The sequence below is a fragment of the Nanorana parkeri genome, unplaced genomic scaffold (assembly GCF_000935625.1).
Source record: "Nanorana parkeri isolate BGI_ZX_2015 unplaced genomic scaffold, ASM93562v1 scaffold370, whole genome shotgun sequence".
Taxonomy (NCBI): domain Eukaryota; kingdom Metazoa; phylum Chordata; class Amphibia; order Anura; family Dicroglossidae; genus Nanorana; species Nanorana parkeri.
Genome location: NW_017306638.1, coordinates 30,835 through 48,919, shown reverse-complemented (window position 1 = coordinate 48,919; position 18,085 = coordinate 30,835). Strand labels below are relative to the sequence as shown.

General features: G+C 41.9%; 1 protein-coding gene across 1 annotated transcript in view; it reads left to right on the top strand.

Moving 5' to 3' along the window:
• The window catches only part of SLC9A3 (solute carrier family 9 member A3), a 313,153-nt gene that overhangs the window by 275,848 nt on the left and 19,220 nt on the right, over positions 1-18,085 (top strand). The window contains exons 14-15 of the mRNA XM_018558948.1: positions 2,506-2,566; positions 15,719-15,829. Coding sequence (XP_018414450.1) covers positions 2,506-2,566; positions 15,719-15,829 — 172 coding nt within the window. The remainder of the gene's footprint in view (positions 1-2,505; positions 2,567-15,718; positions 15,830-18,085) is intronic.

Sequence of the window (18,085 nt, the reverse complement as noted above, 5' to 3'; positions counted from 1 at the left end):
CATTTCTATTTAAAACCTATTGACTGCTACTTCTGTGATGTGAAGTTAAAACATTACAAAGTTACCATAGCGGATCTAATTCCCTTCACAACTATTGACTGCTACTTCTGTGATGTGAAGTTAAAACATTACAAAGTTACTATAGTGGATCTAGTTCCATTCAAAACTATTGACTGCTACTTCTTTGATGTGAACTAAACATCCAAAACATAAAGTGTGGGACTTGTTTAGGATGTCATCCGCAGCTGAGTTCCATAGCGATCATCAGAGGTATTACAACAAGTGAATAACCCAGCTGAAGTGAAGTGAGCTGAGCGACGTTCGGCTATTCACTCTGGCTCAGTAAGGCTGATTTCAGCCGTACATCTGCTGGAATCAACCGTATATCGGCTGCCTTCAGTCAGCCGAACATGCTCTGCATGTTTTGGCTAAGACGAAGTGCGTCTTTGTTGAAGTGCATCCAACTGGATCAGTTGAGACGGCAAGCTCCGGCAACTCACTCGAGCATTCAGCTCGGCTATTCTGCTCAAGACCTCTGAGGTACTGAGCAGAATAGAAAATAAGTGAGAAGAATAAAAAAATTAATAAAGATGTTTTTTTTAAAAGTTGGTCAGAGCTAGCAGTGACAGCTAGCTCCGCCCAACTGTTTCCTATTGGCGGTCATCTGCCAGAGTCTTCTAGCAGGTCCCGACCAATGAATAACAACTGGGCAGAGCCAGCCATGACATTACCGCCGCATAATGTAGAATCTGACAGATGCCGGCAAAATATAAACATTTGACATCACCGCTAGCTCCGCCCAACTGTTTCCTATTGGCCAGCACCAGATTCTCCGCCTAGTTGTTATTGTTTGATGACAGATCAGCATCCCCAGGTCATTTGGGGACGCTGATCTGTCATTACAACTGGACGGAGCGAACCGTAAGATCTCATATGGCTCCGCCCAGCTGCCACTTGCGTGGAAATTGGTCGGCTTCTGCCGACCTTTCTCCATGCTTCGACTGTCACCTCGGCTCAGTCGAGCCAAAACATATGCCTTCAGCTCGCCTGCCTTCGGCTGCTGTATGGGCTATTGTGAATAGCCCATACAGTAGCCCTTCGGTTCGACTTAACCGAAGGGCAGAGGCTGCCGAAGAGAGCCGAAGTTACGGCTGCATTCTTTGGCTCAATAGTGAATAACCTCCTAAATGTGCAGTGGGCTTTGCGGCTACACTAACAGCGCAACCTGTCAGAAGCTGGATACAGCGCGCACCAGTTTAAATAGTAACAGTATCCCTGAGAGTGAGAGGCTGAGTTCTCTGTTGCCTCTGATGTCTCTCAGAGGCATGGAGGTTTTATTTATTTGTTGTATTGCTCTGTCAGACAAAGGAGCACAGGATTCAGACAGGCACATCCGAAGAGAGGCACAATCCAAAGAGGCTACAGAACAACTGAACGCCGGCCTCATGCATTTGAAGGTTAGGGAGGCTTCTGACACTTATGCAAGGACTGGACATAATATTTATGAAATATAATACAAAGCAAGTGACTTTTTATATGAAATCACACTGGATGACATCCTCTCAGATTCAAAAAGTTGCATTTCAGTTTAAAATATGTATATGTTTGTTTACTTAAATAAAAGTTAAAAATGGTTGAATTTACAGTTTTCATTATTTTATTTAAAGATCTCTTAAAATAATATATACTTAACACTGTTTGAGATGTTCTCAATTCTTTGGACATAACTCTTACAATCAGTTTTTTTTTTTTACTTGGATTGATGTGAAGCCATGTGGCTCATATATTTGGTTTATACTCTTTGTATCCCACCTTTTTGTTCATAAATAAAGAATTTGAAAACAAAAATAATATATACAACGTTTGAAATGGTACACAAAACAACATATAGGCACTCTTTATCCACTTTTAATGTACAGAGAAGAAGAAGAGGTGGAGCTCCAAGAAGAAAAGGGTGGAGTTTACAGATGAAGTAGTGGGTCTTAAACAGGAAGGGGTGGGGCAAATTTAGATTGGGGGGTGCCCGAGTTTAGTCTTGCCTAAGGTAGCACAAAACCAAAATACACCACTGCCCACTCCTCTGTGTTTCTGATCTTTCTCTCTGCACTGCTTGTTACAAAAATGAGGAATGCTGGGAGTGGGAGGGGTTAAACCAGGCGGTCAGAGTTTTTTTGTTTGCCAGTGTCCAAACCCTCCTGTTAAACCCAAGTGTCTCTAAATTCCTTGACCCTCAATGAATTTCCAAGAAAAGGATTTCAAGGCAAATTCAAAAATCCAATCATTTCAGACCTTGTTATTCTTCCCAATTCCAATAAAAAAATTGATTCTATCTGTTACCGGAGAGCAATAAATACCTCTATCTAAAGCACAATAAAAGGTTTTAGCTGTAGTTGGGCTTCAGGTAATATATTGTGTACATGAAATTTACAAATATTCACATATTAAAAATAGTAATGTCACCTAAAACCATACAAACACCATTTTATTTGTCTTTTTTTTAAACAGAGAAATAGCAGTATGTATATGTTGCAGAATGGGAGCATTTCGAATGAAAGCAAAGTACATGGTAATATATGTTGATTTTACTTATATCACAGCTTATTATATATGTCTCTTGCAGATGTCTCTTGAAGTGTAACTGCACCCTAATTGCTGTGTTACCTAAAAAAACCGAAGCTAAAAGCCCCTATTACATACCTATAGCTATAGGTATGTAATAGGGGCTTTTAGCTTCGTTTTGGTTTTATATCTTCTTCCTTGCAGAGGAGGAGGGTTCTAACTAGTTCACTGGAGCATGCAGGTTAAAATGTAAATAAACACACTGCACATTTAAAAAAAAAATATTTGGAATTTGTCAAATATGGGCAGCGATGCCACAGGGAACTCCCTCTTGAGAATTCCATAAGCACTTAAAAGTATTCCAGTGGTGGGAACCCCTCATTGCTTTGAATAGTGTGGATGGGGGACCTGTACTTTTTCTTCTAGGATCCCGGCACTAAAAAAAGCCTGTTGGGGAACACCTTTTCAACATCACCGAAACCTGCAAGGTAAGTGTTAGTAAAATTAGACACAGGAAGTTAATTCTTCAATGGCTGGGTTATGCAGCTACCTTTAGGTAATTTTACTCTCACAAATCAAAACTGTAATAAAGCCACAGATATACTGTATATACAGATAACCCTCCCACTGCCAGCCTACCTCGGTTCTTAGCTGATGGACACCTTCTCTCTGCTCTGAGAGAAGTACATTCTTTGTTGCCCTTCCATTCAGCCTGTTCCTCAAACCTGAGGTCTTTATCAAAATGCTGCCCCCTGTGTTAGCTCTGTTTCAGACTCAGGACATTGCCTTAATGAGTAGGGATAAGCTCGATGGTCGAGTCAAACAAGAGTTCGACTCGAACATCGGCAGTTCATGTGTTCAGCGAATACACAAACTATCAGGGCATTCGGTGGACAGGCATTTGGCGCACCGCACAGTGCCTTGTGAGCCTTGATTGGCTAAAGCCCAGTTATTTATATTTTGCAAGCATCTGTCAGAATGCCATTCTGTGGCGGGAGTTCGTAAGCGGACGGGTCGACGGGCGTCATTTTTTTTCTTTTTGTATTATTATTTCTATTTATTCTTGTTTTATTTTGTCGAGTCGTCGTCGTCGTCGTGGACAACGCTGGACGTCGTGATTGACCCTAGGATTAGGTCGGTGAATCCATTTTTGGGGGGTATTTTTTAAAATAAAAGACTTGTCAAAAACATGTCTTTTTTTAAATTAAATAATTTTTTAAAAATCCTTTAGTGAATGGGTAGAGGTACAAGTACCCCTTACTCATTCACAAGGGGGGCGCATCTGGGAGCCCCTTTATTAAAGGTGTACCCTGATGTGAATAAGACGCCCTGCTCGCACCCCTACAACCAATGCCTCAGGGCTTGCGGGGGCCCTTGTCCCCATCGGCACGTGGACAACGTGCTTTTCCAGGGGTGACCTTTTGCTTTTCCAGGGGCATGTGGCCTGCTATGTCAGGGAGGGGGGGCACTCCATGTTTTTTTTCCCCATTTTTGGGGGTGGGGTTCCTCCTTAAAATTCCAACCAGGCCTTAAGGTCCTGATATGACTTTGAGGAGGAACCCCACACACTTTTTAAAAAAAATTATAACTTGCGGGTCCCTTCTAAAATTCCTAACAGACCTAAAGGGTCTGGCATGAGTTTTGGGGGGAACCCCATGCTTTTTTTTTTGCTTTTTTTTTTAAATGGGGTCCCTCCTAACTTTCCTACCAGACCTAAAGGGTCTGGTATTGTTTGGGAGGGGGAACCGCATGCTTTTTTTTTTTTTTTTCTTTATAAATGTCACTATTTGCTGCAGCAAGTTCTATACATCGTACAGATGCGCCACTTTACAGGCAGTTCAAGGGGACCAGCCAGGCACAATATTTAAAGGATTTTTTTTTATTATTGTTTCACTGTAGGTGATGTTAAAATCACTGCTCCTTTTTTCAAAAGTTTTTTTTTTATTGATACATGTCCACCAGTGCAGTACCGGAATCCCCATACCCTTTTTATGGCCAATAACTTGCATATAAGCCTTCAAAAAGGGAACAATTGATTTTCAAAATTCTGGCCCCATCTTAGGGCCCCAACTTGAACTGGCCCCAGTTCGAGTTCAAACTTTTTCCTTGTTCTAAAGTTCGAATTCGAACCGAACTCGGGTCTGTTCGGCACATCACTAATAATGAGGTACTTGGATGACATCCTCCACAAAGATCAGACAAGCAGGTGCTGTTTTGACCAGCATTTGTTGTCTGATACAAACTCTGCAGAGCTTCTGATGGGTCCTAAACCCCCAGAAGTCATTGCTGAAACCCTCCCATCACTCAGAGTACTTGGACCTGATCATGAACACAGCTATGTCCAGGGTCTTCCATTCCCAGCAAAAGATCCTATCTCTCCACTCTCATGCTCAGACCTGGCAGGCCCGTAGTTGCCATCCATTATCTTTTGCATGAAGGTGCTGGACTTGATGCTGGCCTCCTTCAAGTTTTCTTTGCAGTGCAGGTAATGCATCTGTTTGTCCCACACAGCCAGAATGCTAAGCTCCAATGGCATCTGTGCATTCTGACTACGTGGGAAAAACAGGCTAAGTTCCTGGACTTTCCAGTCTGCTTGCCAAGCAAGGCAAAGCTTGGCCTAACGTCATTAATCTCTAACCCGAAGTTGGATGGGGGAAATCCTTCCTCCCAATGGAATTTAATGTGGTTGCGATAGATGCCAGCATGTCGGACTGGGGAAGAGTCCTGGGGAACCTCTTGGTTCAAGGGATCTGGTCTATGGAGCAATCTCATTTCCCGATCAACTCCTGGAGCTCAGGGCCATTCAGTTGTCCCTTCAATGTTGCCTCCCCCAGTTAAAAGGCCAGCCAACCACACTTCATTTGGATAACACCATGGCCACGGCTTAGGGAGCCAAAAGCCATGTTGCTCAAAAAGAAGCTGACCTGATCCTGGCTTGGGGGAACCTTAATATTTTCCTGTCCACCATGCATATCCCAGGGGTGGAAAATTGGCAATCATCAATGTCTGAATCCTAGAGAATAGTTCCTTCACCTGGAGGTGTTTTGGGACCTTTGTCACAAGTCGGTAATGCTGGACGTGGACATCCTGGTGTCCAGGCTTAACAAAAAGCTGGGCAGATTCCAGGGATCCCTGGGCCTTTTCCATAGATGCCATGGTGACTCTGTGGGATCAGTTTAGCCTGATCTATGCCTTCCCTCCCCTAAAACTCTTGCCTATTCAGGATCAAGATGGAGGGCATTACGGTGTTCCTCATTGCTGTGGCCCATGAAGCCATGGTTACCGGACATAGTTAACCTTGTGGCAGACTCTCTGTGGGAACTTATGTATCATTCATGTCAACTGTCCTTAGGAATGGTATTCCATCCTGCTTGTGTGTTGCTAGCTTTAATGGCATGGCTGTTGTAGCTGAGATATTGAAGGACAAAGGCCTCTTTAAAACTGTTATCCCTATGCTTTGCTTCTGAAAGCCAAGAAGTCAACCTGCTGCAAGGTCTACCATCACACCCGTAGGGCTTATTTCGTTTGGTGCAAAGCAAGGAAGTTTGATCCCAGGAAGTACTCTGTGGGAAGCATCCTATCTTTCCTCCAGACTGGCCTTGATTAGTGTTTAATTTTGAGTCTTGCACCAATACATCCTACAGAGGTTTCTCCCAACTGTTTGGACATGGTTCAGGCTGTTTGAGTTTGCCTTCCATCCACAGCTCTGATTCTCTTAATCATTCCTGAAGGTCCTGTATAGAGAAATTAGCCTCTCATCTCACTATTACCAAGTGGATTTCCAAAAACTATCACTTATGCCTATAATTTGAAGCGTAAAGTTCCCCCCTTTCCAGTTTATACTTTTCTAGAAATGTTAGTATGTGTAACACCTTCCAGTATCAGTCAGGTTGCCCCTCTGTTGAACTGTTTTGGATGTCCCATCCATTGAAAAATTATCACCCTAGGTCCTGTGATGTACGATTAGGAAATAGGATTTTTGTCTTTCATGTATCTCTTTCTTGGAGTACATCACAGGACACTCAACCCTCCCCACTGGTTTCTGTGAACCACTCTTGTACTTGTTGCTTCATAGCTAACGGAAGGTAGCTGCATAACCATTTAAGAATTAGCTCCTTGTGTCCTGTGATGTATTCCTAAAAACAGATTTTACAGGTAAGACAAAAATCCTGTTTAGTATAGAATTTTCAAAATGTATAATGTTTACTTTTATGTTCCCTGAGTGAGTTGTAAAGTGTCCACAGCTCCACAGCTCCAAGCTTGCTCCCACTAAAATCTCATATTTGGTTAGCTAATTTGTATTGTACTTATAGTCTATCATGAGAATGAGCTTAGAGCGGTGGCAAATTTACAACACACATCGGGACCAAAGGGAACAGTCCAATATCAAAGTAAAAAGTGGAAATATATAAGCTGTAACCTTGTATTATCTTTAGTAATAAATTCCGAACTTTGCAAACTTTCAAATGGGATGTTAATCTGTCTCAGAGACTTTGCTGACCAGAGGCAACCTGATTTGCGAATAGTTGTGTTGGTAATTTGCTTGATAAATTATAATGACTTCTGAATCCTTGTTATTTCCAGGCTGGGAAATTGTAACGAACAGCTATAATAAAGGTACTCACCTGGTTTTTAGCTGCGGATGTATGGCATCCGTTGCAATGTATCGGCAAGTTCTTATAGGACATAAAACTGTATTACTTCATACAGTGTCCTTCCACAACAGGGAGGATTCAGCAGTAGTTCAGCAAAAGCTGTAAAGTCTCTGCGTGTATGCACAACACAAGTCTCAACAACTCAGTGGCCCAGTAACATAACGAAGGAGTATTATGCAGGCTCATGCGTTCAAAACGTTCTCTTCACTTGAGTCTAATTAAGCTAAGGAATGTTTTTCAACATTAAGAGTTTATGCATCGGACAGAAATATTCGTGGGGAATCATATACTTGCGGTTCAGATGGTTGAAGCCAGTGTCACACTGTGTTGGATGAGCACTGTGTCAGATGTTGGAAGCTGTGCTAAGGACTGAAGAAAGTTGCTTCAGAATACTGGTCAGAAGCTGAGCTGAGTTGAATGGCTGAAAAGACTGCAGGAGGTCTCTAATAATTTCAGCAAGGCGAGTGGAAACAAAGCAGCAACATACTACAAAATGGAGAGTGGATACAGAGTTGCAGATACTTCAGGATGCTAAGTGTTACAAAGTAGCTAGAACTTCAGGATAAAGAGTGATTGCAAGTAGTAACAAGTTTCAGGATGGAAAACGATTCAAACTGCTGTCTGCTAGCATGTTCATTGCACTAATGCTGGGGAAATGAATCCTACGGCTTAAACTGACACAGAAGGCGGGGCTGTATGACCCCGCATGTGTGAGTGATAGGGAGGCAGAGCCACCTGCTGGAGCTGGCTCAAACAAAATATTTAAACCCCCCCCACACACACACAATGGACCCACTCCGGGGGTGTCACGTACCTTGGTGTGAGCCTGAAGCGATGAGGAAGGCCTTCCCTTGCAGCTCTCGTCTGAGCACCACTGGAGATGGAACAGTAGTTGTACAGAGAGAGAGGGGCACAAGTGCCTGTGGCTGGTATGACTGCTTGACACACTGGATACGTTGAAGCTGACAACAGGATGCCAGAGGCAGGTGGTGGTCGAAGGCAGGTCAGACGACACTGGTGTGAGGAGCTGAAGCGTAGTCAGGAGCAAGCCAGATCGGTAACGTGCGGTCAGCGTGGTACATAAGCCGGAGACAGAAGCGAAATCAGGAGCAGGCCAGGTCATACACTTGCGAGCAGAATGGTACCAGATCAGGAGGCAGAAGAATGGTCAGGGACGAGCCACGGTCACAAGGCAGGCAGCAAGCAGAGAGTCAGGAATCAAGCTGGGTCAAACTGATATCAGGAATGGAATCACAGATGCAGAGTACAGCTGAAGATCTCTCAGCAAGGCGCCCGCCTGGCGTCAAGGACAGGCGTGTGCACGCTAGTGCGCGTGTGCATTGTTTACGCGCATCCGCATTACTAGCACCGTAGTGCTGAATATGCGCATAGTTTCATGCAACAATCTTGGTAGAAGCTGTACTATGGGTGCTGACTGATGTACCCTGACAGGGGGTTAAAGATTTGGCTGGTATGCGAGGATACCGAAGATTGAATTTTTAACAAGTTTCTAGTTTAGGTACATGTACATTGGAGGCATCCTCCCAATAATCTTCCTGAGGGGCATAAGATTTCCAGCGTATCAAATATTGTAGCGTGTTTCTGTGCAACCTAGAATTTGGAATATCTTGCACCTCATATTCTTCTTGTCCATCTACAATAACTGGTGGAGTAGGTTGCGATTCGGGAAGGAATTTTGTTTATATGGTTTTAATAAGAAGACGTGAAATGTAAGATGAAGCTTAACGTTATATGGTAACTTCAGTTGGACTGCAGATTGATTTATAATAGCTTGTATAGGGAATGGGCTCAAGAACAGAGCACTCAATTTTTTAGAAGGAGTTCTAAGATTTCAATTTTTGGTAGAAAGCCAGACCAAATCTCCAACCTGATAAGGTGGTAGTACACTTCTTCTGAGATAATAGTATTTTTGTCTGAATTGAGCATTCCTAATATTCCTTTTGAGTCCTTCTAGAACTTCATGTAATCTCTGTAAATAATTCTCCATGGCAGGGTTATTGGTTGGAAAGGTTGGATGGAATCCTTCATTTGAAAAGAAGGGTGTTTGGTTAGTAGTACAACTAAGAGAGTTGTTGTAGGAAAATTCTGCTAAGGGTAGTAATTGATCCCAATCATCTTGAAGGTGAGTGCAGTAACAATGCAGATACTGCTCCAAGCAACGATTAATTCTTTCCATTTGTCCATTTGCTTGTGGGTCATAAGCACTTCAGAGATGGTGGTCAATATGCAATTTTAGATAGTGCTCTCCAAAATTTTGAGATGAATTGTGATCCCCTTTGAGATGAATTGTGATGAAATGATGTGGCTTGAGATGCCGTGTAAATAAATGACATAGAAGATGATTGCATCTGCAGTTTCCTTTCAAGATGGTAATTTCTTTAAAAGGTATGAAATGTGCCATTTTAGTGAGAAGGTCCACTGCAACAAGGATGGTTCTATAGCCATTTGCCTGCGGTAAGTCAACAATGAAAACCATAGATATGGTCTCCCACCGTTTATCGGCAATTGGCAGATTTGCTAAAAGTCCAAATGGAGGTCTTGAGTCATTCTTTGATCGAGCACAAACTTCGCAGGAATTAACATAATCCTGAACAGTTTTGGACATCTGGGGCCACCAAAAGTGGCGTCGGCGTAGGTTAAGGTTTTTGTGGGTGCATCATGTGCTACTTTTATGATCTATCCTTGTAAAGATGGTGGAATAAATAATTTGTCATCCTTACACAGCAAACCTTCAGTATCCAGATGCAAGTCAGCTGATGATGGTACAGCAAGCTGAGCTTTCTTTAATTCATTCTTCAAGTCATAGGCCATACAAATTATCTTGCTTTATAGAATGATTGAAGTAGGAAGGTTAGTTAATTTAGATGAATCACCATTCTGGATAAAGAGTCAGCCTTCCCATTCTTGCAACCAGGCCTGTAAGCAATGATGAAATTGAAACGATTAAAAGAAATGCCCAACGCATCTGTCTAGAGGATAAAGTGTTAGTTTTCTTTATGTATTGTAGATATTGATGGACCGAGCATATGATGATGGGTAAGGCGGTACCCTCTAAAGGGTGTCTAGTTTTCTAAGGCTGATTGGATAGCCAACAATTTATTTTCTCCCACTGGATAGTTGATTTCAGCAGTGTTTAACGTGCGAGAGTAAAAGGCAACACGACAAAGAGGGGAGGTTGAAGACTACTTCTGAGATAAGATTGCACCAATGGCAGTATGTGATGCATCTACTTTGAGGATGTATTGTAGAGTAGGATCAGGTAAATAAAGTATTTCAGTAGACCAAATGTTGTGCCTGGGGGTTCCAACTAAATTTTGATTTAGAACTTGTTAGTTGAGTGAGAGGTTTAACGATGGAGGAAAACATTTTTATGAATTTAGAAGTTGGAAAACTCCAGGAATCATTGCAATTTCTGGTATGTGGTTTTGGCCAGTTCAAAATGCAATCTGTTTTAGCTTTATCCATTTGAATACCTTTATGCGAAACAATATAACCCACAAAAGGAATGGTTGTGGCTTTTAAAAATGCACTTTTCAAGCTTAGCATAGAGCTTATGGACATGAAGTCTTGAAAGTACGGACCTTACATGTTTACGATGCTCTGACAGACTGTTGGAATAAATAAGTATGTTATCGAAATAAATCACGACGCACACGTTCAGAAAATCTCTGAAGATATTGTTAATATTGGAATGTTGCAGGGGCATTACAGATCCCAAAAGGCATTACCAAGTAATCAAATAACCCATATCAGGTGTGGAAAGCTGTTTTCACCTGTTCCTATACGGATGAGATTATATGCCCTATTTATTTATTACAGGTATTTATATAGTGCCGACAATTTACGCAGCACTTTACATAGTTGCACATTCACATCAGTCCCTTCCCTCAAGGAGCTTACAGTCTAAGGTCCCTATCTCACATGCATACATAGAGGGCCAACTTAGAGAGGAGCCAATTAACCTACCAGCAGTGTGGGAGGAAACCGGAGTACCCGGAGAAAACCCACGCAAGTACAGGGAGAACATGCAAACTCCTTGCAGATAATGACCTGGCCAGGATTCGAACCAGGGACCCCCAGTGCTGCAAGGCAGAAGTGCTAACCACTACACCACTGCCCTTTCAAATCAATCACAAATCAATCACAAATCAATTGATTAATGGAGGAGGATATCTATTTTTTACTGTAATCTTGTTTAATTCCCTGTAATCAATGATGGGTCTTAGGCTGTTGTCTTTATTCCCGAATAAGAACATCCCAGCTCCAGCGGGTGAAGAGGAGTTTAATGAAACCCTTTTTTAAGGTCTCCTCCAGATACTGTTTAAGATGGTCTAATTCAGGTTGAGAGAGAATGTATATTTGACCGAAAGGTATTTTAATGTTTGGGAGTAAATCTATAGGACAGTCATATGGCCTATGTGACAGTAATGTGTCAGCCATCTTCTTGCTGAAAACATCAGTGAATTCCTGGTAAGGAGTGGGTACCACAAGCATAATGTCGAGCGGCTCTAAGGGAGTTAGTTGAAGCAATGGTATAGAAATATAACAAGTTTCTAAACAGTATTGTAACTCGAATTTTATACTTAATGTGTACCAAAGGAAGATAGGGTTGTGTAGTTGGAGCCAAGGTAATCCTAGAATTTAAGAGAAATGTGGGGAAGTAATGACATCAAACCAAAATATTCTGTATGGTTACATTCTGTAATAACTAATAATGAAGATTGAGAAGTAGGAACCAGTGGCGTCACAAGAGGGGTGCAGCCCGTACCTGGGTGACACTATTGGAGGGGTGACACCAAAATGACTGACAGTCATTTTGGTGTCACTACATCTAAAAATTTGGGCACTCGGTCATGGACCGAGAGCCCGACAGTGTCAGGAGAGAGGAGGGGACCCGGCGAGATACCTCATCCTGCCGGGTGAAAGTCCCCTCCTCTCTCTGCCGGGCATCCATTACCAAGATGGCTGCTGGCAGGCGTCAATTAGATGACCGCGCATGCGTGATGACATCACTGTGGGGTGTCACCCGGTCTCTACTTTTGGTGACACCCGGCCTCGGGACGCCCCTGGGAGGAACCAACATCTTTGCATGTACTGTGCCTCTCCAGATCAAGCTGTGGGGGATTTTCCTCTGCCCTACATTGCAGAATTTAAACTTAAAGCTGGGCAACTTAAACTGACACAGAAGGCAGGGCTGTATGACGCCACATCTGTATGACGCCACAAACCGACACAGAAGGCAGGGCTGTATGACGCCACCTACTGGAGCCAGCTTGGAGAAAAGGCATGTATTTTACAGGAATAAACCAGACAATTCCTGGGTTATTTCACTTGTTAGAAGGGCTGATAGAAGAATAGATAAAAGCTGGTTATTCAACAAAATTTTGTTTGAAATTCAAAAAAAATAAATTATCAGAGCATTTAATCTTGCCATCATTGAGTCTACTAATATTGGTCATAAAATCCTTAAAATTTCAACCAGATCTGCTAATTGAATAACATTTCAGATGCATTAAACATGTTTCTTTTGTGCCTAGCACATGCACACTACAAAATGTATGATGTTTTCCAAACTGAAATCACATTTACAGTTTTTTTTGTTAGTTCAGATATGAAACGAGAAAACATTTCTGTCCTGAGGCTTTAAAGTTTCTCATCTTTATGATCAAAAATGATTGGCAATTGACCAATCAAAAATCAAACAAATGGTCTGAAAACAAATTTTGTCAAACAAATATTTACTGGTGTGTGGCTAGCTTTAGTTAAAATAACAGGGAAAGCTTTGTCGTGCTTGTATGAATTTTCTCCTCTGAATTTCGCATACAGTATGTGTCAGCATGCTCAGTATTGATGGACTACATTGTCACATTTAGTTTACTAATCTGTAATGAGATTGTAGTCCATCACTTGCAGTGGTGGCTACTTTACAACACACCAGTGATGTGCTGTGCCTTCTGTGCTGGGTGAGGCATCCCCCAGCCTGCTGAAGCTCTGCAATGTCCTGTTAAAGCTCCACCATGCCCTGCCAAAGCTCCACCCCCATCCCACTGAAGCCCCACCTCCAGATCGGTAACCAAGCAGTGTGGGGAGGGGAAAGGGAGGAGTCAAGGAGGAGCCTACCTGTACCCCGCTTGCTCGTCACTGGTGAGTCACTGCTGAGGCATCGAGATCGATTGTCTCAGTGGTTTCTTTTCTTCTGTTTTTTGATTGGACAACTTGGACCAATGGCGCTTTGCCATTGGTCCAACTGTGACAGCTCTTGCCTCACCAATGAAGTCCGCTGCTGTGTAACCTAACTACCTGTCAAAAGTCAGATGCAGCGCTGCCTGGGATTAACAGACAGCGCTCCATTCATGACAGGTTACACAGCGGGTAGGCTTTCCCTGCTGTGTAACCTGTAACAAGCCGCACTGAATGGAAAAAAAGCTGACACCTTTTTTTCTTCATAATACTATGTGAGGCTCTGCCTCCCCTGACCACACGTCCCTGCAACACACACAAGGACAATAGGGAACAAAAGTATCCATCCTCCAGAAGGAAGGGTAGTGTCAGCACAAATACAGAGATGATCTGAGAAGCTACAGCTGAGTGATACACAAATAAGCTACATTTTTGTTAATAGTTAACTATTAACTAAGCTTGAAAGCATTTCTAAGATTTAACTCCTGTGCAATATAGACAATGAGGTGAAAGATTAAAGCGCATTTCAAGGCAAAAATGTAAAAAAAAAATATGCACTACTTGTCTACAATACACGCACAGTTCCCTGGTTATTTCCCTACAAGTACAGAAGAGTTTCTGCTGATCTGCCAGAAATGCTGTATTTCTACTTTTGCGGCCAATTTGAAATAATACCTATTTTATATTTGCAAATGTTCTTGTTATATAAAAAAATGCTGCTCACCATTTTACTTGCTCTTTCTGAAAGAAAAGTTCTTCTCCAAACTGAACTTTAAAGTACAATTCTATCACTCACTATATGTTTGTTATGTGTTCCTATTCACATAGCATACCTAAAATTATTTTTTAAAATATATCTTACCTTTCATATGTTTCTGTTGAGCAGACAAATGGGCTTCCCTGCACAATTTCAAAGTGACAGGAAACTCTGGCTGTCCAAAATAAAAATACTAGGGACACACTGAGCTTCCTCTCATTAACAAACAATTCTTCTAAATCTTTAACCTTTTAATACTTTACAAGACAGACAGTGTTCAAATCTAGTTTACAACTGATAATGACATCTGCCACCACAGTATAGACAGGGTTAATTATGGTAAGCCCACTGGCATTCCAGAGAAAATTTCTGTTTAAAGAAAGTTAGTAATATGAGAAAATAAGTAATGTACACAGAAATGTTTAATCTCTTAAGTTATGCTATGTGAAAGTGAATATGTAACAAATATAAAATAGGTTTTGTCCCAATAAGGCTGCAAACGTGGAAATAGACTTTAAAATAACACAGTAGGTATATGCAGAGGACACCGGGCAGCTCTGCATTTCTGACAAGATTAACAGTTTTTTTTGTACTCATAAAAACAGATATACCAAAATGCTTCCAATGAGAAGGTGAGGGGGTAGAGAAGCACTAGCAACCTGGTGTGAATACGTAGCAAAGTGATGAAGGATTGGAAATGTAATACTCACGTCTGGGTGAGTTAGTGAAGGCTTTGGAGGGACGATTCCAGCAAGGTGATGCTGTGTGTCAACACTTCCGATCTGACATCAGAGGTTTCAGCGTGTTGGCCAAAAATAAATGAATGTACAGGTGAGTACATTTAATGCGGATAATATACAGGTGTGAATACATAGACTTACCATTAAGTAAGTAATGTTGCAACATCAGCGAAGAAGGTCCTTGGATCTCATGAGGTGGAGATCCTGGGCAGGGTGTGTAATGTATGTTGTGTTAGGTCAGTTTTATTGGTAGTGGTTTCGTTTGAGGTAATTGGGAGATGTTTTGTGTTAATCACGATCGAGTGGTGTCACTGCTGTGTTCAATAGTAGGGCAGATGGACACCCTGCTGGTGCTGGCCCCGCTAGCAAGTCAAGTGCTGAGCGGGTGAGGGGGGAGAGAAACCTAGTAAAGATTACTGGTGATGGCTGGTCTCTGTTCTGTGTCAGTGAGAGAGGGGATAAGGGCAGACTGTACGAGCCGGTATGCGGCAGGCAGCTGGTTAAGATCCTGCAGCTCACCCTGCCCAGGATCTCCACCTCATGAGATCCAAGGACCTTAGTCGCTGATGTCGCAACATTACTTACTTAATGTTAAGTCTATGTATTCACACCTGTATGTTATGCGCATTGAATTTACTCAATTAAACCCCTTCCAGCACTTCGGAGAGCGCTTATTCCCTGGACTTTTTTCTAACTTTTACAAAATGCTTCCAATAACAGACCAAAAGGGTACATATAAAATAGGTTTATTGTTACAATTATATATACTTTAACTACAAACTGTAATGCATGTTTTATTCATACAGAAATGAACCTAAATCCAGAAGAAACTATGGAATATGACACTCAGGTTGATGGCAGCATTACCTTTTTAACATCCTTGACAGAGACTAAAGGGAATGTGGATCCAGCAGCTGGTAATATTATTATAAATATAACATGTACTCTTAATGTTAATGTTTTGTTATTCTTTTTTTTTAATCTTGCTTAAAGTACATTTGTCTGGAAAACATTTATCAACGTAAAGAAAATAATCTAATCTTTGAACGTTGACAACTTCTAGTCAATCCAGAGCTCAAACTGCTTTTTCCCAAGCACCTGGCTCACTCTCAAAAATGTGAAGTTAAGGTGTTGGAAGCAGAAAAAATGGGCAAGTGTAAAGATTTGAGCGACTTTGACAAGGGCCGAATTGTGAAGGCTAGATGACTGGGTCAGACTGCAGCTCTTGTACCCCCTTCTGCAATGGTAGAACCTACCAAAAGTGATCCAAGGAAGGAAAACCGGTAAACCAGTGACAGGGTCATGGGTGGCCAAGGTTTCTTGATGCACATGGGGAGCAAATGCTGGCCCATGTAATGTGATCTAATAGAAGCGCTACTGTAGCTCAAATAGCTGAAAAAGTTATTGCCGGTTTCGATAGAAAGGTGTCTGAACTATGGGACTGGGTAGCTGCAGACTGGTCAGGGTGCCCATGCTGACTCCTGACCACTGCCACAAGCGCCCACAATGGGCTCATCAGAACTGGACCACAGAACAATGAAAGAAGGTGGCCTGGTCTGATGAATCACCTTTTCTTTTGCATCATCATGTGCGTGTGCATGTGAGTAATGCTTTAGGGAATGGTCTCCTGGGAAAGCTTGGGTCCTGCCATTCATGTGGATGTTAGTTTGGCATGTACCTAAACACCTTACCTAAACATTGTTGCTGACCAGTGCTGTTTTGGTGATAAAAGAGGGACCTACTCAATATTAGATGGGTGATCATAATGTTATGGATGATGGGTGTATTTTTGCCATCAAGGACCCATCCCTGGCATCCTGTACAATATATGAAAAAAATCTTTATTTTCACATTTCTGTTTCAACGTTTTTTTTCTCCTTTTGCTTTCAAGATTGGGTTAATAGAACAATAAAGGCATACTGTGTACATAGTTTCATAGTTAGTCAGGTTGAAAAAAGACACATGTTCATTGAGTTCAACCTATAGAGATATATAAAAAAAAAGAAGAAAAGCCTAAAGAGAAAGCTATGCCCACAATTACACACTGTTGATCCAGAGGAAAGCAAAAAAAAACAGGCCAGTAAAGAGTCTCTTTAGTACGAAAATACAGATATAGCACAATGTAGAGTATACAGTTAGGACCAAGTGTGATGTAGGAGGGGTGAACATTAGCTATTCAGTAAACAAGCCAACTAAATGGGATGTTTTCTCCCCCCTCCAAGCTAAAGTTCTGGCTGCAGCGAGAAGACATACGTTGCTAAATGTGACGGTGTTCTGCTCAGCCCTCTTGGTTGCTTAGAAGCTAGCAGCCTCTGCTGTTACATAGTTGCATAGTATTTGAGATTGAATAAAGAACCAGGTCCATCGAGTTCAACCTTTGTGAGTGTGTGTGTGTGTGTGTGTGTGTGTGTGTGTGCATATGTGTGTGTGTGTGTGCATATGTGTGTTCCAGTCATTAGGAGTACTTGTACTTGTATCATTTAAATACCTTCCTCAGGGACCATACGATCTTATGGTCCCTGAGGAAGGTATTTAAATGATTTCTGAATGATTCAATACTCTCTGCTGATACCACTGCTTGTGGAAGAGAGTTCCACAATTTTACTGCCCTAACAGAAAAGGGGAGTCCCTTGTGGTTAAATCTTTTTTCCTCCAGTTTTAGGTGGTAGCCTCTAGTCTTCTTTAGGGAGTTTACAGTAAAATGTCTACTGCTGATATTAGTATTATCATTAAACAATTTGTACATCAAAATCATGTCCCCTCTATTAAACTAAAAATTAAAATAATTATATATAACAGCCTGCACTCCTCCTGCAGATATGTAATATTTAGAGCAGTTATGATCGATAGCCAGCCGTGTTAGAAAAATAAAAATCTTTATTTTCTCTCTAAAACGCTCCAACAGAAACAGCTTTTCTTCAAAACAAATGAACAAAAACTTCTTATAAGTATAACAAAAGATCTGGCTCACCGCCTGTATATGTATGTCCCGTCTCAGGGTTAGCGTCTCATCCTGCTCTCCACAGACACTGATGTCTCAGTAGCAGACAGTCCACAGCTCCACACTCAGCCATGCCCTGCTCCAAACACACCTCACAGACACTGCAGGCTGGCTTCCTGTGCAGTTTGAGCACTCCCAGGTGGGTTAACCCTTACCAGGCCCAAATGCCTCT